General features: G+C 44.2%; 1 protein-coding gene across 4 annotated transcripts in view; it reads left to right on the top strand.

Annotated features, from left to right (window-relative positions):
• The window catches only part of efr3a (EFR3 homolog A (S. cerevisiae)), a 112,312-nt gene that overhangs the window by 82,044 nt on the left and 7,238 nt on the right, over positions 1 to 23,030 (top strand). For 3 of the 4 annotated variants that reach the window (XM_026149172.2, XM_026149171.2, XM_026149169.2), the window contains 14 exons: positions 3,336 to 3,503; positions 3,648 to 3,762; positions 5,163 to 5,214; positions 6,601 to 6,773; positions 6,859 to 6,934; positions 13,790 to 13,951; positions 16,476 to 16,607; positions 16,824 to 16,891; positions 17,521 to 17,648; positions 18,505 to 18,555; positions 22,095 to 22,180; positions 22,259 to 22,307; positions 22,698 to 22,801; positions 22,905 to 22,954. In XM_026149172.2, coding sequence (XP_026004957.1) covers positions 3,336 to 3,503; positions 3,648 to 3,762; positions 5,163 to 5,214; positions 6,601 to 6,773; positions 6,859 to 6,934; positions 13,790 to 13,951; positions 16,476 to 16,607; positions 16,824 to 16,891; positions 17,521 to 17,648; positions 18,505 to 18,555; positions 22,095 to 22,180; positions 22,259 to 22,307; positions 22,698 to 22,801; positions 22,905 to 22,954 — 1,414 coding nt within the window. The remainder of the gene's footprint in view (positions 1 to 3,335; positions 3,504 to 3,647; positions 3,763 to 5,162; positions 5,215 to 6,600; positions 6,774 to 6,858; positions 6,935 to 13,789; positions 13,952 to 16,475; positions 16,608 to 16,823; positions 16,892 to 17,520; positions 17,649 to 18,504; positions 18,556 to 22,094; positions 22,181 to 22,258; positions 22,308 to 22,697; positions 22,802 to 22,904; positions 22,955 to 23,030) is intronic. The other variant, XM_026149174.2, reaches the window with a different exon arrangement.

The raw sequence follows: 23,030 nt of genomic DNA, 5'->3' as shown, positions 1-23,030 counted from the left end.
GTTTTTCACTGTTAGGAAGAAACGAAGTCAACAGAAACATTCAAATTACTCTGTCCCACTGAGGTGTGGAAACAAATTAAAAAACTTGAGAGTATTTAATTGAAGAAAAGCTGTAAGTAGTAATTATTTTTACTGCCTCTTCCTGGAAATAAAACACAACCTTCCTCCTGGATAGGAATGATCCAAGGCTCCAAAAGAAGTGACGTGTTCACCTTTGAAAGCGAATGCACGATTCCTCCTAATCTGTGGCTCGGTACGGTATGACCCTGTGCTTGGATTTAAACTGAGTAGAGCAGCTTCTGCAGACTTCCCCCCTCGGCACACGCCCGGCGTTAACGAGCATTCTGGGTAATCACAGCTTTCACGTCTCAAGTTTTGAGAAAAAAATAGATTTATTTGAACCTCTCTTCTCTTGAGTTTCTTTCCCCTTTATTCTTCCTTTTATCTTTTACCAGCAGATGCTCTTAGAGCTCTTAGATGATGATGATGATGAGCAGGAATACATCACCAGATACTTTCAGTTCAACTTTAACGTACACAGACTGATCAGAACCAGATCATGTTATAATCTGATGTAATGCAATAACACTGCAGTAACTGGAAGGGTCAGCTTTATCGTCAACTTCTGCAGCATTTTGTGGTGTTTGTCTCTGAGATTTAGGTGCAAGCAGCACTAAATAACAGACAGTCATACTGTCAGCCTTTACATAGGCAACGTCTCCCAGTTAACATGGTGAGCAGCTACGTCCCAGTAATACCAGTAGGTTGATTTCCCTGATGCTGTAGAGGTTCTGCAGGGTAGGCTTGAGCAGCAATCTTTATTACAGGTTTCTTCACAGTGCGCCCTCTGTAACTATTCTATATATTTCTTTCTGGTCACTCAGTGTCATGTGACATTTGAACAAATCCACAGAGTGTCCGAAGTGTGAGCTGAGTAAACGGGGAAGCTGCAGACGCGCAGAGATCACGCCGTGGTTGTGTAGCTCAGTGTTGGTGGTATGTAGAATAGCACCGTCGTGTGATGCTGTGAGTCAGTCTGTGTCAGTAGATTAGAGTAAGTATTACTAAAGGTAATTCAAAATGTGTTGTTGTAGATAATTGTTTGCTCCCAGACTGCTAGAGAAAGTAAAAAATAACCCTTCAAAGAATCCTGATCTGTGAGATTTACAAAGATGGATGTAGCTACTGTGATGTCATCCACTGGTTTGTGAAGTCCCATTTTAAATCAAGATGAGCGTTTCCACCGTCACCATGAAGCTGGATGTGATGACAGACGGGCACTCCTCAGATAATCCTCCTTTCTGAAACAAAGCATTGCAGCCTGACCCGTGTACTGGCACACCCATAATATCAGCCAGTGTTAGCTATTGGCTGATCTACTGTATTGGCATTTATGGCAGCCAATAACAAAAAGGTAAAGAAGACATGGAGAAACATCCTTCAACCATGTTATAAGTGCTGACATTGCATAGTAGTCCACTAGAGGGCACTCTGCAGTTTCTCTGTTTGGAACGCTGTAAACAACAACGAGCTGAGCTTAATCGATTAAATAACAACCCTCAACAGTTTGCTTCATGTCTGAAAGAAGAAAAGACGTCTGTTGGAATATTAGATTATTATATATCGCCAAATATATTATCTGTACTGCTACATGTTTATAGGACCGGAAGTCTTTTTGTAACCAGTTATCTCCCTCTACTGGTCATTTATAAAAGTGCAAGTTTAAGGCACTTGTGCATTGGCTTCACTTTTAAGTCAGAATACTTTAATAATCCCAAAGGAATTTATGTAAAAGAAAGCTATTAAAACAAGCGAACACTCTAAAGTACTGAGTAAACGAAAAAAGTAATAAGTAAAAAGTAAAGAAGCAGGAGCAGCAGAAACGGGCTGCACGCTGGTTGACGCGTTAACCTTCGAAGTCCATCTTTTATAGTTTGAGGTTGACTCACTTTTGGAGGCGGCCTCAAGTGGCCACCAGAGGAACTTCAGGATTTTGGCACCTCTGTAATGTTGCTTTTCATATTCATAATATTTGCTAAAATTTAATGTAGCTTTATATTACCGTCTCCATTTGTTGTTTTTTATTTTCCTGTCTCCGTTTTTTTAAAAGTATGTTTTCTGTCTTCTTTAAACGAGCGAAGTCCGAGCTGTGCCTGGAGCTGCCCGTTCAGCGCTGGCTTGTAATAATCTGTGGTGTTGCTTTCTGTGACAGAGTGAATTAGGACTGCAAAGCAGAGCCTGTTCGTGTTTATTTTACTGCAGTTTATGTCGGATATCTGCAGGTTCAGCTCCACCAAAAATAGCTCACTAGACAATTTTAAGTGTTTAAAGCAAATATGTTTTCTTCTCCTTATCACAGCAGCCTGGAAGCTCTCCGAATTATTTATGTTTTAATTGGTCTATTGGTAACATGGCAGCATCTGCCTGATGGAAAAGTATTTAAAATTCTTCCTGAGTTTATCCATGAACCCATTAAAATAAAAGTTAAAGTTTTAGTAAAAATGTTTTGCCTTATTTTTAACGAAGCAGTCAAACTGTATATTTCCCTTGATTATTGGTTAAATACCACGTCGGCTGCATTATGTTAGCTTAGCGGGGCCAGAGCTAAGCATGTTGGAGCAAACAGCCAGTTCAGAGACCAGCGGGGTAGAAACAAGCAGGAGGAAACTATCAGAGCACATGTTACACGTGTGTCTCCTCGACAGATCAATCTGAGGCAGGAGTGTCGATATGTTTCCATTTAAGGCTGTTTGAAACTGATGGTGACTGTTCACATGTTGGAGGTTTCAACAGCTTTCTACAAAAATGTGACGGCTCAGGTGGAGTGTGGGATTTATCCAACGAAGGGAAACAAACCACGTAAATCTGAAACCTGAAATTTGTGTGAAAGCCACAGAATTTTATTTACTGTGAGATTCTGACCAGTCTGTGTGTTTGTGAAGCTACTGAGCTCTCAGCCACTCGTGGACCACACAAGCAGTGTCAGCAAAACCCCAAATTTCACTTAGTGGCAGCTGACTAATACATGTTTAAACGACTCATTAAAGAGCTTGACCCAGGCTGTTTATACAGATGTTTCTACAACATCTGCCACTGGCCTTCAAAATAAATGAACACTTTTAGCCACACCAGGTGCAACGAAACAGGCCCTGTTTTAGGATTAAATAATCCTTCTCTCTTCACCTTTTTGTGGCTTTTCCTATGCAAAGCTCCTACGAAATCATAGTTAAAAGGCCCGATACGAACAAAAGATGGAAACCCGACTCTTCCTGTTTACGAAAATGTCAGGCTAATGTTTCCTGTGATGTTCATTTAACCTGCGGGTGTGATGGCAGGGCCCACCGTGCTGGAGGTGTTCAACACTCTGCTCAAACACCTGAGGATGAGCGTGGACTTTGAGCTGGGCGACAGCTCGAGGAGGAACTCCGCCTCCAGCGTTTCGTCCGTCCGCGGTAAAGAGAGCGAGGAGCGGATCGTCCAGAACGCCATCATCCAGACCATCGGTACGAGCTCCTCTATTACTCCAGAGTGTGTTTGTCTTAATGAACATGTGCCTGCATGTGTTAGTAAAAATAACCTTGAATGTCAACGTTTTTTTCATTCACTGAGTTCTGACTCATCTTTTTCTCTCGTGGCGTCGCCGCCAGGCTTCTTCGGTGGAAATCTGCCAGACTACCAGCGAGCTGAAGTCATGATGTTCATCATGGGCAAAGTGCCAGTCTACGGGACGCCCTGCCACGCCTTGGACACAGTCAAGATTGGGTGAGTCACACATTCATTATCCAGAGACCCGGAGGTTCCCTCGTAGAGCTGCAGCCAGTCAGCTCACAGCTCTGAAACGCCGCCGCTAACGCTGCGTGCAGCTAAGACGCCGATTCGGCTGGTCGCTCGTCACAAATGAAGCTGTGCTCACAGGACTGTACTGTCAGGAGACTTCTCTGCAGCTGGATGATGATGATGATGGTGATGATGAGTGGATTTTACTGTCACGGCACATTTAAACTGTCCTGAACTCCATGCTTGTGTCAATGAAACGATATGATTTGATGATACGTTTCGTGCTTTTAAAATCATTTTTGTAATATATTTTATCCTCAGAGACCAAAGGGCAGTCATTGGGTCAAAACATCGCCTCTCAGTACTTTGCCTCTGTTTGTGGTCCTTCAGTAGCTGTGAGGTTTGGGCTGAACCTTTATATTCTGGTTTCATGGAGTTAAAGCTGTGCTGATTTTTAGCTCAGCGCTGTAACGTGTAACACTGGAAGCAGTTTCTAAAGAAGACGCTTGCAATTTTTTTCTCTCTTCATCAAATCTTTCTCCTAATCTGTCCTCACTTCACCTCCTGGACACCCCGCGGTGCACCCGTCCCTGCAGCCAGAATAAAGAAAGAAAAACAAGCTAATCCCTCAGGCGAGAGTGCAAGGGCAGATAATCCCAAATCAGACGAACGCCCTCCTCCTCCTCACAGACGCTCGCTCTCTCTGTTCCTTTTCGGGTAATTTCTCTCTGCAGCTTGTTGATGCTAACAAGGAGGTCTGACAGCGTTTCACTATAAAAGTCAACACTGAAGATGTCCTGCTGCTGCTTACAGCACCTTTACTCTTCTTCCTCGTGGAGTCTTCAGACTGTGAAGAGAACCACAGACTGTCTGGATGTCAGTGCACATTCATTTTGAAGCTTCAGGTTTTGTGTTTTGGCTGTTTGCTATTTTATAGGCAGAGGTGAGCACATCTGGACTGCATGTTGAAGCTGTCAGCTAAAGCTAGCATCGTCAGGTTTTCACTCCATGAAGTCTATTTAAAAACACTGAGTGCATTCTCACTGCCTCTGTGATTTCAGACAGTGAGTAGTACCTCAGAGCCACTTATCAAATACACTTGATTAACTGATCCTCAGCAAGTGTTCTCACTTCTATAAACGTTTGCTGGTCTGAACCAATCGTGTGTTGACAGTGACACTAATAAATACGAAGTAGCAGATAAAATGTGTTCATTTCACTTCTCGGGTGTTCTGAACCTCACAGCTTTCTTATTTGTCATGCAGTTGCTGTAAACATGTAACATGGCAGCCTGTGGGGACTGACTGCCCTCCGGTCTGCTGTACTGGACACTGTGAGTTTGCGGTCGGTCCTGACGGGGTTTCTTTATCTTTTGTGTAACGCAGGCATCAGGGCACCAAGCGGATCCAGACCATGCTGCTCAGCTCCCTCATCATGGTGAGTCCTCGGTTTGTTCCCTCCGTTCATGAGACAGGAACAAAGACACCGGCATACAAAACCTGAGCTTCAATAAGGAAAACTAAAATAGTGCACAGTCCCACCTGAAATACCCACGGACGAAAACTCTGGACGTCCTCACAATGAGTCATGTTCTCTAAATGTAAAAGCATCAAAGACGCGTTTCTCCGTCCTAATGACGCGTCTCCAGTTACATGAAAGTCGTATTTGTGTGTTTATTATCGGCCATGTTGGAGCTCTGGCTGTTTAACACTCGAAGTCTGCGTGAAGTCGCTTCCTTCTCCTTCATTATCTGCTTCAGTGAGAGACCCTCATCTCCCCGAGACGAGGAGGCACAGGTGGCACACACACACACACACACACACACACACCCTCGTGCACGCTCTCTCGCCGCTTCATTACGGATGTCTGTCCTCGTCTCCCCTCGTCGCGCCGCCACCTGCTTCTCAGAGCAGCTGGAGGAGGGGTGAAAGGTTGAAGTTTTTATAATGCCATGCGACAGCAGATGGGGCTGAGCATTATGAGGTGTGTGTGTGTGTGTGATTTTGCAGCCTGCTGGGAGAAAACCCAGATGTTTTCAGGGTTCGTAGTCGGGGTGAAAGCAGGGACTCACCCAGGACGAAGATCAGGACGCAGCTCGGAGAGGTTGCCAGTCCATCACAGGGCCGACTTATTCAATTAAAGCCATTTAATAACTGCGCTGGTAAATTAGACCACAGTGCACATGTACAAACACCGAGTGAGAGTCTGGACCAGCTGACATGCTCGGTTCACTCTCCCACCTTGTTTGAAGTAGGCGAGTCTGCTTCGTTACAGATTTCAGCATCTCTGAAGCTGAGTGATCATCACAGCCAGGACTCAGCAAAGTTACACTAAAGCTTCTCATTTGCAGCTGCTGCTAACAAACCAAACGGTTCGAATGTTAAAAATTCAGCGAGTTGTGACGGTTTCTACTGCGTATGCATCTCTGATGTGCATGTATTGCGAGGCCCTGCTCTGGCTGATCACATGGGCCACATCACCCGTTACAGTGATCAGTGTGGCGTCTGCATGCGTCTCTGACAGGATACATTTTTTGCTAAAAACAGTGTAGTGTTTGTCATTTTGTGCCTCGACGCGCTCTCACGCGGCAGAGTGAGGCGTGCCGACGCGGAGCGTGATTGTGATAACGATCAGATTTGTCTTCGGCTGTTCACGCTGATCGAAAATGATCACGTCAGAGTCACAAACGGTGGGAAAAGTCAACACTGGCACACGCTCACAAGCTTGTGAACGTAACCTTTAAGCTCTGCCGATCAGCCGTTTCTCCCTCTGGGGTAATTGCTGCACGCCGCCATGAATCTCACCTTGTCTCCTCTTCCTCAGGTCACCTCCGGCTTCAAGTCTAAGTCCATGGCGGCGGCTCTGCCTCCTCCCTTCCTGGACCCGCTCTTCTCCATCTCTCTGATGGAGGACAGCGAGCTGAGGCAGCTGGTGTTCGAGATCCTGCACAACATCCTCGACCGCCACGACAACCGCGCCAAGCTGCGCGGCATCAGGTAGCGCATCGCTCACCGTACTTACACGAGCCCTGCGGTGCTGGCGCCAGGTTTAACGACGCTCTCGTGTCCGGCTCTGTTACAGAATCATTCCTAATGTCTCCGCACTGAAGATTAAGAGAGAGAAGATTTCCAAGCAAGACGTCGCATTCATGAAGAAGGTATCATAATCGCGCTGAGGTCACAGTTTCTCTTTTCTAAAGAAATACTCCTTTAGATTCTCAGTCTTTTACTGCTGACCTCATTTAACCTTAATCATCTCTTGGGGGGGAAATGTGACACACAGAACAGTTGAGAAACACAGAATGATTGAAACAAAATGCAACTTTTAAAGGGGATCTGATGCTGCATAATTTTAGCCGATTTTAGCACTCAGTGCTTTCTTACTACAAGTCTCATTCTCCCATTCACTCACACACACACACACACACACACACACACACACACACACACACACACACACACACACACAAACGCAAGGACTTTTTCACACCCTCACACTCCAGTGCATCCATGAGAGGAAGTTTGGGATTCAGTGTCTTGCCCGAGGATACTTCAGCATGCCGGGGATTTAACCACCAACCTCCCAGTTGGTAGATGACCTGGTAGATGGCTGTATAGATACAGCCTGTGATTATACAACTGACTTAAATCTGCATTCTTTCTTGTGGCCAGCAGGGGGCAGAGAGTCCGGTTTTTAAAAAGAAGGCAGGTTTTTATAGAAGTTTATGAAAAGAACCAAATTTGCAAATTATAAACATGAAAAAAAATCGTTGTTTTTCTTTTGTACATGTTAACAATGTCAAACAAGAAAAGCCGACAGCACCGTGTGGAGCGATGTGTCTGCTACATGTTTGAGGAGTCACCTGATATACTGGTGGTCATTCTGTGAATAAGAATAATACAGGGGCGCAGCTGCCTCATTCGTCTGCTGGCCAAATATTTGCAATGCCAATCAGAAGGTAGGGGGAGGAGCTAAAGCAGGTTATTTCAGACAGATTATTTTGAACCGGGAATCTTGGAAAGCTGCTCCAGCTGAGCCGTAGTGAAAACATGGAGCTGGAGATGATCCGAATGCAGGTGTTTTTACAAGCGAGGTCTTTGGAGCTCATTGACCTGGGCGGGAAGCCTCGGTCATCATCGGCACGTGGCATTTCCAAAATGAAGCCCTGCGATTTCACTCTTTCACCTGCGAATCACACCTGAGCCGTAACCAGAGGTCGGGGGAACGACCTCCTCTGTAGGCCGGTGTCTAAGGTCATTAACGTGTCTAACTGTAATTAATTAGCTGTAAATAAAAGTTTTTGTCTTCAGCTGTCGAGCTTATAACGAATGCAGGCAGCCGGGCTCTGCTTTTATGTGTTTCATAAATCCCACTCCAGCAGCGGTGGGATATTTTTATCCAGATTTTAATGGGATTAATCATTTCATTGGCGTTTTCATTTGCGTTTTCAGGGACAATAACTTTTTGATTCATCCGCAGTGGAGCTGCTGTGATAGATGTTCAGAACAGGGCGATTAATTAAGACTTTAATCCGCTGGTTGTTTTTTTTACTGAGAGAGCCATTAAGTTCTGCTTATTAAAATGTCAAAAAATGTCCTTAAAAATCGCCGTCATGCATTTTTAGAGCCCAAGGTCTGTAAATGTCTGTATCCATCTGATAAAAAATGTCAGGTTAATATCGCAGAAGATAAAAATGAATCTTTACAGCTGGAAAAGAGGAAATGTTGATATTTTTTACTTTAAAGAAATTAAATTTGAAGCTAAGCAATAACAGCAGAATTAATAATAATAATAATAATAATAATGGATTGGATTTATATAGCGCTTTTCAAGGCACCCAAAGCGCTTTACAATGCCACTATTCATTCACTCTCACATTCATACACTGGTGGAGGCAGCTACGGTTGTAGCCACAGCTGCCCTGGGGCAGACTGACAGAAGCGAGGCTGCCATATCGCGCCATCGGCCCCTCTGGCCAACACCAGTAGGCAAGTAGGGTAAAGTGTCTTGCCCAAGGACACAACGACCAGGACAGAGAGCCCCAGGATCGAACCGGCGACCTTCCGGTTACAGATACGCTTCCCAACCCCCTGAGCCACGGTCACCCTAATCTCAAACTCCTGTAATATAGTTACTATCCCCCCGCCGTCCTCAGCTTGCCGTCTGTTATTAGGCAAGGCAAGGCAAATTTATTTGTATAGCACAATTCAACAACAAGGTGATTCAAAGTGCTTTACAGAGACATTAGAAACAAAAACAAATAAAAAGCATGATTTAAAATTGATTAAAACAAGCAAACAAACAAACTAATTAAACACACACATTTCACACCTGTTCGCGCGATCTGAACCCTTATCGTAAGGGGAGCTACCAGTCCTTCTGTGGACGAGCTACTTTCTATTTTAAATTCCCTGAATTTAAAGTACTCTCTAGACCCAGTCTAGACCCAGTTGGGGAGCTACCCAGAGCTCTAATCCCACACCTGTTCGCGCGATCTGAACCCTTATCGTAAGGGGAGCTACCAGTCCTTCTGTGGACGAGCTACTTTCTATTTTAAATTCCCCGAATTTAAAATACTCTCTAGACCCAGCTGGGGAGCTACCCAGAGCTCTAATCCCACTTAACAAACAAACAAACAAACAAAACAGTATATAAAATCAAAACAGATAAAATCAGAAATAGATAAGATCAGTAGTTAGTGTAAGTTTTGAAATTTAAGCTTAAAAGTGTGGATTTGGTGCTTTATTCAAATGCAGCTGAGAACAGGTGAGTCTTCAACCTGGATTTAAATAAACTGAGTGTTTCAGCTGATCTGAGGCTTTCTGGGAGTTTGTTCCAGATATAAGGAGCATAAAAGCTGAATGCAGCTTCTCCGTGTCTGGTTCTGACTCTGGGAACTGATAAAAGACCGGATCCAGATGACCTGAGGGATCTGGAAGGTTCATACTGGGTCAGGAGGTCACTGATGTATTTTGGTCCTAAACCATTCAGAGCTTTATAGACCAGCATCAGAACTTTAAAGTCTATCCTCTGACGGACAGGCAGCCAGTGTAAAGACCTCAGAGCTGGACTGATGTGGTCCACTTTTTTGGTCTTAGTGAGGACTCGAGCAGCAGAGTTCTGAATGAGCTGTAGTTGTCTGACTGATTTTTTAGGTAGACCTGTAAAGATGCTGTTACAGTAATCAAGCCTACTAAAGATGAATGCATGGACTAGTTTTTCCAGGTCCTGTTGAGACATCAGATCTTTTATCCTTGAAATATTCTTGAGGTGATAGTAAGCTGACTTTGTTATTGTCTTAATGTGTTTTTCTAAGTTTAGGTCTGCATCCATCACTACACCCAAATTTCTCGCCTGGTTTGTGGTTTTTAGATGTATAGATTGAAGTTCTCTGGTGACCTGTAATCGTTTTTCTTTGGCGCCAAAGACTATTACCTCAGTTTGTTTTTGTTTAGCTGAAGAAAATTGTGGCACAACCAGTCATTAATTTCCTCAATGCATTTACCAAGAGCCTGTACAGGGCCTCGGTCTCCTGGTGACATTGTGATATATATTTGTGTGTCATCTGCATAGCTGTGGTAGTTTATTTTGTTGTTCTTTATAATCTGTGCCAGTGGGAGCATGTAAATGTTAAACAGAGGGGGTCCCAAGATGGAACCTTGGGGAACTCCACATGTGATACTTGTCTGCTCAGATGTGAAGTTACCTATTGATACAAAGTATTTCCTGTTTTCTAAGTATGTCTTGAACCAGTTTAGTACAGTTCCTGAAAGACCTGCCCAGTTCTCCAGTCATTTGAGTAATATGTTGTGGTCAACTGTATCAAATGCTGCACTGAGATCCAGCAAAACTAGGACTGACATTTTTCCACTGTCTGTATTCAGACATATGTCATTAAACACTTTTGTCAGAGCGGTTTCAGTGCTGTGGTTCTGTCTAAAACCTGACTGGAAGGCATCATAGCAGTTATTCTGTTTTAAGAAGTAATTGAGCTGTTGAGAAACTGCTTTTTCAATGATCTTACTTAAAAATGGGAGATTTGAGATCGGCCTGTAGTTTTTCATTTGTGTCTTGTCAAGATTGTCCTTTTTCAGTATAGGTTTGATTACAGCAGTTTTTAGTGGTTCTGGAAACACACCTGACATTAAGGAAAAGTTGACGATCTGTAACAGGTCTGACTCTAAAGTCTTTGAGACCTTTTTGAAAAAACTTGTTGGCAGGACATCTAAACAGCAGGAGGAGGAGTTCAGTTGACCTAAGATGTCCTCCAGGTCTTTGCTGTTAATCGGGTGAAACTGTTTGATGGTGTTTAAGCAGTTTTTCGGTGGACACAGTACATATCCTGGATCTGCTGTTGATGTACCAACTGCTTGTCTAATCTTTTGGATTTTGTCTGTGAAGAATTTGGCAAAGTCATTGCAGGCCATGGTTGAATGAAGTTCAGCTGCCACTGGCACAGGAGGGTTTGTTAGCCTGTCAACTGTAGAAAATAAGACCCGAGCATTATGGCTGTTTTTAGTGATGATGTCAGAGAAGTAGGACCTTCTTGCACTCCTCAGTTGTAAATTATAATTGTGAAGTTTCTCTTTATAGATGTCATAATGAACCTGGAGGTTTGTTTTTCTCCATCAGCGCTCAGCTTTCCTACACTCTCTTTTTTCATTTTTCACTAGTGTGGAGTTTCTCCATGGAGACTTTTTCCTTCCAGAGATAACCTTCACCTTAATGGGGGCAATAGTGTCCATTACATTTAACATTTTTGCATTAAAGCTATTGACGAGCTCATTGACTGAACCTTTGGACAGGTCAGGTGTTAATGGGAAGACCTGGTTAAAAATTGCACTACTGTCTTCAGTTATACACCGTTTTGTGATCACTGCTGTTGATATATTTGTGTGGGCTGAGATTTTACTTTCAAAGAAAACACAGTAATGATCAGACACGCCCACATCAGACACAGTAATGTTTGAAATGCTCAGGCTCTTGGAGATCAGTAGGTCAAGAGTGTGTCCTCTATTATGTGTGGCCTCTGTTACATGCTGAGTCAGCCCAAAGTTGCCCAGAGTGTTACTCAGGTCTTTAGTCCCTTTGTCCTGAGGGTTGTCCACATGGATGTTAAAATCCCCAGCAATAATTACACAGTCAAAATCAACACAGATCACAGACAGCAGTTCACTGAGGTCATTAAAAAAGTCTGTGCAGTATTTGGGAGGCCTGTAAACATTAAGAAACACAACTTTGGATGGGGCCTTCAGCTGTAAAGCCACATATTCAAAAGACTGAAAACTTCCAGGAGATAGCTGCTTACATTGAAATGATTCATTAAATAAGACAGCAACCCCTCCTCCTCTCCTGCTCACCCTGGCCTCACTGATAAAACTGTAGTTAGGAGGGGTCGTCTCGATGAGAACAGCTCCACTGTTACTTTGGTCCAACCAAGTTTCAGTTAAAAACATAAAATCAAGGCTGTGCTCAGTGATTAAATCATTAATTAAAAATGTTTTCCCAGCTAAAGATCTAACGTTTAATAAAGCCAACTTAAGTGTTTTAGAGGCATTACTTGTCCCCTCGTGTTTGGGAGCAGTCTGTGGCATCGTTACATCGTTTGACCCTGTATGCAGGACAATGTTTGTCACAGTTGGATATTCATCTGCAATTTGAAGAATTCTCTCCTTCAGGATGTTGACCATATCATTAGGAAAGCAGAGGACTTTAGTGTTCTTACCGCACATGCTTTGTACATCCTTTACGGCAGAGTCACCCACAATCAGCGTTTCAGGCCTAGCCTTTAGCTTTCCCCGTGGATTTTCAGGCCTTACTTCGCTACTTTTAGATGGATGGTTGTCCGATATAGATCCAGGGTCCTTTGATAGTGGAGCAAATCTGTTCTGCAGTTTCACATTCAGTTGTTTTGAAGGTTTGTTGTTAACCTTCCTATTTACGGTTGTCCAGTCCTGTTTCCTCTCGTGTACAGGGGTAGAAGAGCTTCTCTGTCTCGTAGGAAGTGAAGGCCAGTCGGTTTCAGAGATTTCAGCTCGCTGTGCCCTGCCTGTGATACGTCCTCCCTCTTCCAGGAGACATGATTTGTGTCTTGGTTTTGCACCAAGACAGTCCAAGGGGGGATTATCGCTTGAAGATTTATAATAGTGCACAAAGTCTACTTTCTTGGTCATGTTATCTGTGCTCCTTAGCTGTGTGCTAGCTTGCTCATCGCCATTGTTTTGAGTCAAAGGCAAGGTTGTTTCATTTCCACACAGTCCATTTACCTCCACGTTTACTTCTAAGCGATGAATTTTTGTCTCCAGTGCTGCAATCGTCTGCAGGAGGCTGTGGTAGTCATCTGTGGAGAGGGAAGGCATCTTGTTGCTAGTTAGCCTAGCGGTTAGCACCTTTCTAGGCTATTGAGGCTGCTCGGTGCCTAGACACTGTAATCAGGCTTCAGCTGTGTCTAGGCCACAGACACACGGAGCGCTGAGGATAAGGTAACTATAAAAATGTTGCTGTTTCTGTTAAGAACACTTTAGTCCTAATGATCTATAAGTGTCCAGAAGCTATCGCAGGTAAGCTCATACGGAAAAAAGGGAAAAAATCAGCGTAAAAATCAATAAAAGAAGAAAAGCATTTAGAGAGCAAAGAGATGAAGCGTCCACACTCACAAAGGGGGAGGAGTACTAAACTCAATTTACCTGATGGTCCAGAGTCAGCGTCTCCTGCTGACTGTGTGGGTGACGCAGCCTGAGTCATGTGACTCTGTTGTCATCCACATCAGTGAGTCTGCACTGGAGAACATGGACCATCATTAAAGTGAACCCACATGCTGCAGTTTACATTTACCCCACACTGCCACTAAAACTCCCCACATATCGTTTAATCCGCCACTGAAAATAGTCCCCGACACCTTCGCTGTTTCCTTATGTTAAACATGTTAAAGGTACTTTTTTTAAACAGCTCTCATATTTCTGTCCTCCTCTTTGTTTCTGTCTTTGCTTCTGGTTCTGCGTCGTCCCTGAAGCACGGCCAGCAGCTCTACCGTCACATCTATCTGGGCTGCAAAGAGGAAGATAACGTCCACAAAAACTTTGAGCTGCTCTTCACCACCCTCGCCATTCTGACCATCGAGCTGGCCAATGAGGAAGTGGTCATCGACCTCATTCGACTCGCCATCGCGCTGCAGGTAAAACCGATGAATTCACATCTGAAGTTTCTGTTTTTAGTCAAAGCGAAGGCAAAAAGCAGTTTCCTCTGTTTGGTTGTGTTTGGAAGCTCAGTCAGAATAATCTCATCATAAGTAGATTTTCTGGCTCTTTCTGTCACATTTACAGTTTCAATTAAACTTTACATCCATAATTCCCAGAGTTAAGTATCTGAAATCTAAAAATAGTCTGCACCCATCTGTAAACTCTCGATTTCAACACACTCAGGAGAAAGGTGAGGGATTTTCTTCTGTTTCTGATTTGTTCTGATCTCGTGTCGCAGCCTCACTGAGCTCGATTCCTCATTAACAGCTTCCATGACTGTGGCTGTATCTCACCTCTCTCCACACAGATGTGAAGATCTGTGATATTTCTCAGATCAGAGATTACATATAGTCAGAAGGTTTTTTCCATCTGTAGCACTTTATATTCAGGACGTCTGTGTCTCTGTGCAGAGATCAGAACAGGACAGAGAGGTTGCAAAGCGGCTTGCAGCCAACGAGCTGAGGCTAAAATAAGTTTTAAAAAAGTGCATCTGAACATCTGATTTGTCATAAGGATGTGTCAAAGCGTGTCAGATGGGAATTTTAATCTAAATAATGTTTGTTTAACACTTTTCATTTATTTTTACCGTCTCTGCATCACCACAGACACCCAAAGAACCACGTGACAGCAGAGATATGGTGGTCAGAGTTTTTAAGATCAGATCTGACTGATGACATGTACTTTATGTTCTGGTGACCACTGAAATGAGTTAAGATGCCTGCAGTGATGGTGTGTGTTCGTAGAAGGCAGTAACAGAGTGACACAGTCCCCAAACATTCACTCAGATATAATGTAAAAACGTAGCTTATTATAACTTGAATACCGTAAAATTAGACGAGTCATGAGTGTGCAGTGTTTCCAGGTCACCGGTATCAGGTGATAGTGGAAACGTTTTATCGGCGAGGAGATCAAGTCGTTTGTTGAAGCTGTGGTGCTGTCAGTGCCGAGGTGTGGAGTAAACATCCTCAGTTACATCCCTGTTTGGAGGGTTTGTGTTTAACCTCGTGTTTAACCAGCTCTTCACGCTCCACATTATGGTGCTTCAGTCTAAAGCACCCTCGATGTGATTATGCTATATTTTTGGTGTCAGGTGTCATATTTAAGTGGCTGATGAGTAGCTGTGCTGTCATTTGCCTTTATGTCATTAGACCGTGAGAACCCACGCAGCTCCAATAAAACCTCCTGGAAGTGCAAGAGAGGTGCGAAGGAAATGTGCACGCTCGCACCAACACACATAAAAGACACGCACATGCACACACACACGTGCAGCTTCAGTTTGTTTGTGCATCACGCTGAGATCTTATCGTTTCCAAATGTCACAGCACTGTAGACATGATGTTTGTGCACGCACACACACTCTGAGTGCTGTGTTTACCTTCGTTTAATTCAGGGAACGTTTGAGACATAGAAGTATTAAAAAAAGACTGTTTAGTTTCTTTCTCATGCAGTTTCAGACAGGAAGTGCTTCATAGCACAAATTCATGGGGACGCATTTCTGTCACGTTTCCCTTCAGTCTGGTTTCTGTCACGTGTCTGTTTCACAGTCGCCTTGAGAAAAGTTGGCGAGTGTTTACAGACAAGTCGGCATTTTTCATGCAATTTACTGGCCACCACTGCAATCTGCTAGTAACCAAACCAGTCCCAAGGTTTCCAGTGCAGCATCCTATACCAGTCTGTAACCATTCTACACTCATGACCAGCTCCTGCAATCACTCGCCAGACAATTTTAGTGCTAAAGTGTTTGCGTTTAATTTAAAGGCCACTGGGGGGCGATACTGGCGGTTGGAAAAAGACTCCAGTCTTCTAGACATCGATGGTAAAACGTTCCTCCAGCCTGACCTCTGTAAACACTTTGAGTTTATGGTTTCAAGCCAACGACTGCGGCTTCAGTCAAATCTGATCGTCACATCTTGAGTTTCAAGATCGAGCACTTAACCCGGTCTTGTGTCAATTTTCAGAGAATCTGATGTAAAATAGTTTATGAGTATACTGAACCAAAGCAACCACACATCTGCGCTGGTCCTCTTAGCTCGAGTGAAGCCAGATATTTGTTTCCAGCTTCTCCACTTAGATAGTATTTTGCTTTTTATTGGCATTATTACTGTAATATTCTTTGGTAGATTTGGTTGAAGCTAAAACAAAGTCGCACTCAGTGCGTCACAGACATGTGGCACAGTGTATTTAGTCTGCCTTGTTTGCTGTGTCACCTCAGGGTCGTTACCTTGACAACAACCTTTTTACTGACGGTGTGTGAAAATAGAAGATACGTGTTTGTGTGACCTTAGAGAAACGCTGCTGCATGCTATAACCCTGCACACAGATTAAAGGGGAAGTAAACCTCAACTCCTGTGAGGGTGTATCGAGTGTATGCGGGGAGTTCTGATGCTTCCACGACCAGAAACGGAAGTCGAGCTGCTGGTTTGTCCTCGCTAACACAGTTTTTGCAACTGGTTTGTGCAGGAAATGGCTCTTAACAACGAAGAGAACCTGCCCATGTTTATCCGCTGCGGCATCATGGCGTTGGTGGCCGCGTACCTCAACTTCCTGAGTCAGATGATTGCCAACCCGCCCTTCTGCCAGCACGTCAGCAAGGTGACTCCTCCCTGACCTTACTGAGGATCAGAGCAGCTGGCTCTCATTCCCACTTTTTGTTTTTACTGCCATTTGTTGCAGAAAATACAAAAATATGATTTATTCAGTATGCTGATGATGCACCGCCGTTTTCTGCCTGTTAGCTGTTTCTTCTTGTTTACGTCTTTCTTATTTGTAAATAGTGTAACATCATATAATCAGCTGTTCTCTGTGCAGGTTATTGAGTTGAGGAACATGGATGCTCCTTACCTCCTCCCAGAGCACATCTTCAGAGACAAGTGTCCGTAAGTGCAGATTACAGCCTGAATTTGTTTCATGAGAAATAATCCAATGGCTCGGGTTAGAAAAAGGCTGTGAAGCCTCATTATTTTCTAATAAACAGAGCAGTAATGAGTGTGGCAGCTGAAGCTTAAAAAGTTTGAAAGTTTACGAGAAACAAACTCAGGAGTGAAGGAACCGTGCTGCTTCACTTTTCAAGGTTGCAGATAAATTCACATATTCAACTTCTGGGATCAATAACTCATAAAAAAATATTATTAGAACAACAGCAGCATGTCTTTGCATCGACAGATGTAAGACTGACAAACAGCTACTCGCTTCAGTTCAGTTTTATTTATACAGCACCAAATCACAACAGCAGTCACCTCGACGCTACCAGCTGCTTTTCATTTAAGCGATTTGTGCTCCGACTGGGACAAACCGAGTTTGTCTCTGTGCAGCCAGCTGTGAGATGCATGTGCAGGGACCCCGATATGAACTTGTACAGAGTTGAATTACAGATGAGAACAAATGTGACCTTTTTGCAGCGTCGCTCTGAGAAGTAAAGCCGTGCTGTGCGTTGACTAAAAACACGCTTTCTTCTGAGGTTTTTCCTCAGGAAGTTTATTTTTGTGTCTTGCGTCTTTTCTTCCAGGCTTCCTGAATCTTTGGACAAAGAGGACAGCCAGCTGTACTTCCAGACGGCCGACATGGCCGAGTGTTTGGCCGGGCCGGGGTACAACGCCGAGCGCCTCTCCATCCCCTACGTTCCTCAGGTCACAGGTACGACAGTCCAGCCTCCGTTAGGACGGGGAACTTCATGTTTCTATTTCTTCTTATCTAAGAAAACTGCTGCTCTGATAACTTTTTTTTTTCTTCCCTCATTGGTTGATTCATACCTTTTTAATCTCATACCTGTTGAGCAGCCTTTTGTCCTATTTCATGGTTTCTCAGATACCAGAGACGCTTTCTGAGAAAATGTGCCTGAACTGATTCTCGGAGCATCTAAAATATTTCCTTTTGATGGAAAAGTGTAGCTGTAAAAATCCACCGAATTAGACGATGGTCACATTGTGCTGTTATCTCTTAAAGAGGAAATATGATAAAAGTGATACAAGTAACAAGTTAGAAGGAAAGTCAAGAGTTGAAAAGGTTGTAAAAAGTCAGATTAAAGGATTTAAGGCGCCCGCTGTCTGCTGCTGCGCTGTGTGCTGTATGTTTTATTTCCCTGCTTTTCATACTCACCGTGCCCTCAGAACTGTTTGAAGCTTTGTCGGATTAAGAGCTTAAGGAGTGTTCAGTGAAGAGAAAATAAAGTTTCACCAACTCTGTGTGCGATCAGCTTTATTAGTCCGACGGCTGTCGCCGTCTCCGTAATTTAAAGGTTTGTTTCAGCTCAGAACAACGTGAACCTCTGCAGGAGTTCACACACACAACTTTCTTTAAAAGCACTTCTTCAAAATGTTGCTTGACTTCAACCTTGAAGTCTGCCCACGTCCAAAAAAGGCTCAGGAATAGTTCGTACTTCACGTGCTCTTCCTTTGACCTCGTGTAGATAGAACGAGCGGGAGGAGAAAACTGATAATTGTCTAACAAGCTTTTGTTTTCTTCCCTCTGTCATGCTTTCATGTCCCTTCAGTTCTTTACACAGTAGGAAAAATCCTCCACAGGTGCAAGCAGACGTCCAGAGGTAACCAAGGCAACCCTGTGCAGGCGTGTAGAGATGTGTTGTCACCTGGTGTAGCTGGGTTTAGATCAGCTGACACATTATTTGTGCAAAACCAAAGGCTTCACTTTGCAAAGTTGGGTGAATGGAAACTCGTCACGCTTCAGACGAGGAGGCGCAACAATGAAGTTCTTCCTTTGAATCGGTCCGATTCTCAGAAGTTCGTCTTCTATGATCGTCCCACGTTTCCCACTCATCTGTCTTCTTTGATCTTATTGGTCTTTGGCCTTTGAAATGGCGACTCCGACCATGGGGACCAGGTCTGCGAGCACTCGGTGGTGCATGAAGACGACGATAAAACTACAGTAAGACAAAGTCTGCCATCAGTCTATAACTGAAAAGGCTCTTTCACAAGAACTGTTGCTGTCTCAGCAATCAAAAAAGTTCAGTGTAATCAATGCAAACCCCAGTTTTTGATTGCACACCGCTTTCAGTGTTTGACGGCTTCTTTCTGACCTTGAAGTCTCCGAGTTGAGCTGTCAGTGTAAGCAGGTCTCCACACTCGCTGTGGACCCCGAGATCCACGTCTTTCACGCACACTTCTCAAAATCTCAGGATTGGATCACTTTGTTAGTACAAAAGTCAGATCCAGTGAAAACTCTCGCAGGTCTGATGCAGCCTCCTCCTGTTAGCTTCTTCTGCACTGCTGACTCACCCGGTGGACTCGGCAGAGAAGGAGAGCGAGGCTGCTGCTGTGGAGAGGAGCAGTGTGGACACATTTCTACTGTGTCGCTAAAGCGGCTCGAAAACAGGCCGAAGTAAAGCAGCAAAATGCTGCGTTGGCAACAGTAAGCTTGATAACGGCTGCTCTGGGCAAGAGGTCAGACGGGGTGAGGTGGCTTTAGATCCGCACGGTGACAATTTCATTAAGGCGCAATTTACTTATCAACCCCAGAAGCACAAGTGATAACAGCATCGGTATAAAAGCAGCGTCTGAAAGGCCCCCCAGGAGGAGAGGGAGGGATCAGCTCGCACAGACTGTCCTTTCATGGCGCGAGGAGCCGCGGATCAGCACCTGGTGCTGACGTGATGTCACAGCGCCGAGCGGCGTCTGCGCGCTGACGAGTTTACCCGACATACAAAGTGAAGCCTCGAACTTGTGTTTAAAAAACATACAAGAAAAAGAAATATCTTTATAAGTTGGGGGTTAAATTTAAATTTGAAAAGAATTTCAGAGATTTTCTTCATGATCTTTAGTTTTCTTTAGTCTCAGACTGTTTTATTTATTTATTTTAATTTGTTTAATTATTTTAGAAGATTTTTTGTCAGCTTTTTTTTTTAATTTCAAAGATTTTTTTTTGTAGTTTTTTCCCTAATTTGTAAAATCTCAGAATATTTCTTCTTCTTTTTTTATCATTAAAATTTTCCCTGAAGTTCACAGTTTTTCCGCAGGATCTTTTTTTTTTGAGTTAATAATAATAATAGCACACCCTTACATTTTTAAATACTGCGAGTATGAAAGGACCCGGGGTTTTGAGCTGTGACGGTGAAGCATCAGAGTCTGCAGGAGCTCTCGCTCTGCTGCTGCTGTCGTCTCAGCTGAACGTGTAGAAGAACAAATATCAGGGTCTCAAACTCAAATGAGCTGTGGGCCGCCGCTGGCACCGTCATCTCATGTGACCACTTTACTGTTCATGCAGTGCAAAAAACAACAAGCAAACAAGAAAACACCCACAAATATTTCCAAAAATGTAGTGTTGTGTTTGTTTTTTAAAATGTCTCACTCTTAACTGAAGCCTTTCATTGAACTACCAAACAAACACAAGCTGCAGACAAACACGTGTGCCCGTGTGGCCCCCGGGCCGCGAGTTTGAGACCCGTGGTGTGAACAGTTTGTGTTTTTCACACTGAGCAGAGACCAAACCTTGAATTCATGACAGCATTTTGACGCCTGCAGAGAAACTCGCCCTGACCTTTAAACTGCTGAGCAGCTGTAGATGCGTCGTTGAGGTGCTTCGTTGTTTCAGAGCTCGATGTTGTGTAGCTGTAGATTTTCCCACCATGTGATTTGGTAACTCTGTGAAATGTTTTGCCTGCATTGCTCGTGGACCTGTTGCGGTGAGTACACGTGCTGCCACGTCTGTGTAGAGCAGTTTACCCGTAGTGCACTTAGATTGTTTACATGTGTGGAGCTTCTGTCTGCAGTGTTAACAGAAAACAAACTTTTCATGTAGGGTGTTATTAATGACATGAAGAAGTTAATCATCATGAAGCAGTTAGAGCTCAGAGAGGAGAGTGGGTGGGTTCAAACTCCTAATAAGGACAAACCAGTGCAGACCTGTTGGACTCCACCAGGCAGCCTGGTTTTATGGACCAGAACCAGCTTCGTCCAAGCTGTGCAAGGTTTCCAGCTCAGTTTGGTGGCCTCAGGATCGCCAGGTGGAGCAGTTTGCAGCTGAGGGTGAAGCTGTGGGTGGATGGGCTTTGTCTTAGAGATGGAGGTCGATCATTCAGAGGGGTCTTGGCCTCCACATTGAAGGGAGGCGGTTCAAGCATGTGACTAGGACGCCTCCCAGGTGAGCTGTTTCAGGCATGTCTAACTGAGAGGAGGCCCCGAGGCCAGACCCAGGACAGGACTCCTGAGAGACTGTGCCTCTTGGCTGGCTTGGGAACACCTTCGGGGAGGATCTGGACCAGATGGATGGAAGAGAATGAGGGACGGATGCTGCACAAGTTTGCAGGTTGATCCTCGATCATGAATCACAGCATCTCTTTAATTCCGGCTGCGCTTCAGTAAGATTAAATTCATTCAGACTGTAAATGTGGTGAGTGGGAGCTTAAATCAGTGCATGAGGCCTTTAAGAGGGAATCTGATCTCTTGAAGTCCGGCAGGACCGGGCTGCATTCAGGCTCAGGTGGTCAAAGTTTTTGGAGACCGTGGCTTCCTGTCACGTCGGCTCAGTTCTATGTGTTTCATCACCGTGTGAACAAAATCTTAAAGCTCCAGCGGATCAGCCGCGATCAGATCGTTTTCCTCATTAACGCCCGCAGGACGGCTGCTGAGTCAGGCCTCTGCAAAGTTCACAGCAGAGGTCGTCGTGCGATTGTAAAGAGCTGCTTTCTGTCGCTTTTCACGCCTCGGCTGATCCGCTACCTTTCTGACCTTATCAGATGACCTCACAGCTCAGACAGTAGCTGCCCTTCTGTGGTCCTTATTTTCCCCTCTGCTGGCGATGAATACACAAGTGCTCGAGGTGCGTTTGTCCCCCGGGGACGAGTTTATCCCCGCGGGATCAGGCGGATTTGTTCCTCGTTGTATTGAAGTGGAGAAAAAAGATGGAGTTTGGTGTGCGGGAGCAGAGATGTCACCACTGTTGTCAAGGACGCGCAGATTACAGGAGCTACCTGGGTTTCAGTAATATGACAGCTTCAGTAAGCACAGTTTGATTATTCTGAAATCGTTCTGCTGGAAAAAAAACAACTTTTACTTTTACGTGACACTAAAGTTAGAAATGTTTGTGGCTTTTTAAAGCATTATGTGGTGTGAATCTGTCATCCTGAAGGTGAAGAACGTCTGTCCAGGAGGCCGAGTTTCGTGGACACCGTCTCCCTCCAAGTGGACATCATTTCCAACAGCCTTCCAGAAAAGGTCTGAGTAATCTTCTTTAAAGCAGCGTGTGGTCCTGGAGGGAAACATGAGGTCACGTTTGTGTTTTTGTGTCCACAGTCGCAGCTGGCTGAGGAGATCACGTTTGAGACCCTGAAGAAGGCCATCGGTAAGAACGCGGTGACTTCCTGCTGTTCCTCATGTTGACTCTGGGTTACTTTGTCCACCAGGCAGCCATCTTCACCAACACCTCTGGGCTCTAATGTGTTCAGTTATTGATAAAAATGATCTAAATGAACTTTTAATTTCAGTGACCAGCAGAAAAAAGCAGCAAATCTGATGAAACCACTTAAAGTTTGCAGATTTAGCCTCAAAATAAGTTTTCAAAAGCTCTGATTTTATGACGTTTCAGTGAAATTTTCACCATTAAAAATATTTTTTAACCAGCAACGTAAAAGGACGAGAAGCTCGTCTCGCGGAGAAGAAAGAGCACTCACAAACCACCACATAGTTAAGTCTCTGTTATTAAAGCAGCTCTGTGTTTGCGGTTTGTTTTCAGACACCACCGGTTTGGAGGAGCAGGAGAGGGCGAAGAGGCGGCAGGTGATGGAGAAGTTCCAGAAAGCGCCGTTCGAGGAGATCGCCGCCCACTGCGAATCCAAGGTTATTAAAAAAAAAATAAAAAAAAGAGCCAGAAATCAGAAAATAATAAACTGTCAGCGCATCAGAAAAAACACCCAAATAAACTCCTGCTCACTTCTTCCAGGCAAACATGCTGCACGACCGGCTCGCACAAATCTTTGAACTCACAATCAGGTGAGTCTGTTATGCAAGTTTTCTAATTTAAATATATGAATTTAGATAAAAGTTCTTGGTGTGGTGACATTTACAC

Source organism: Astatotilapia calliptera, chromosome 18, assembly GCF_964374335.1.
Source record: "Astatotilapia calliptera chromosome 18, fAstCal68.1, whole genome shotgun sequence".
In the NCBI taxonomy this organism is placed as follows: domain Eukaryota; kingdom Metazoa; phylum Chordata; class Actinopteri; order Cichliformes; family Cichlidae; genus Astatotilapia; species Astatotilapia calliptera.
The sequence above is the reverse complement of the archived record's forward strand: the minus strand, read 5'-3'. Positions and strand labels throughout refer to the sequence as shown.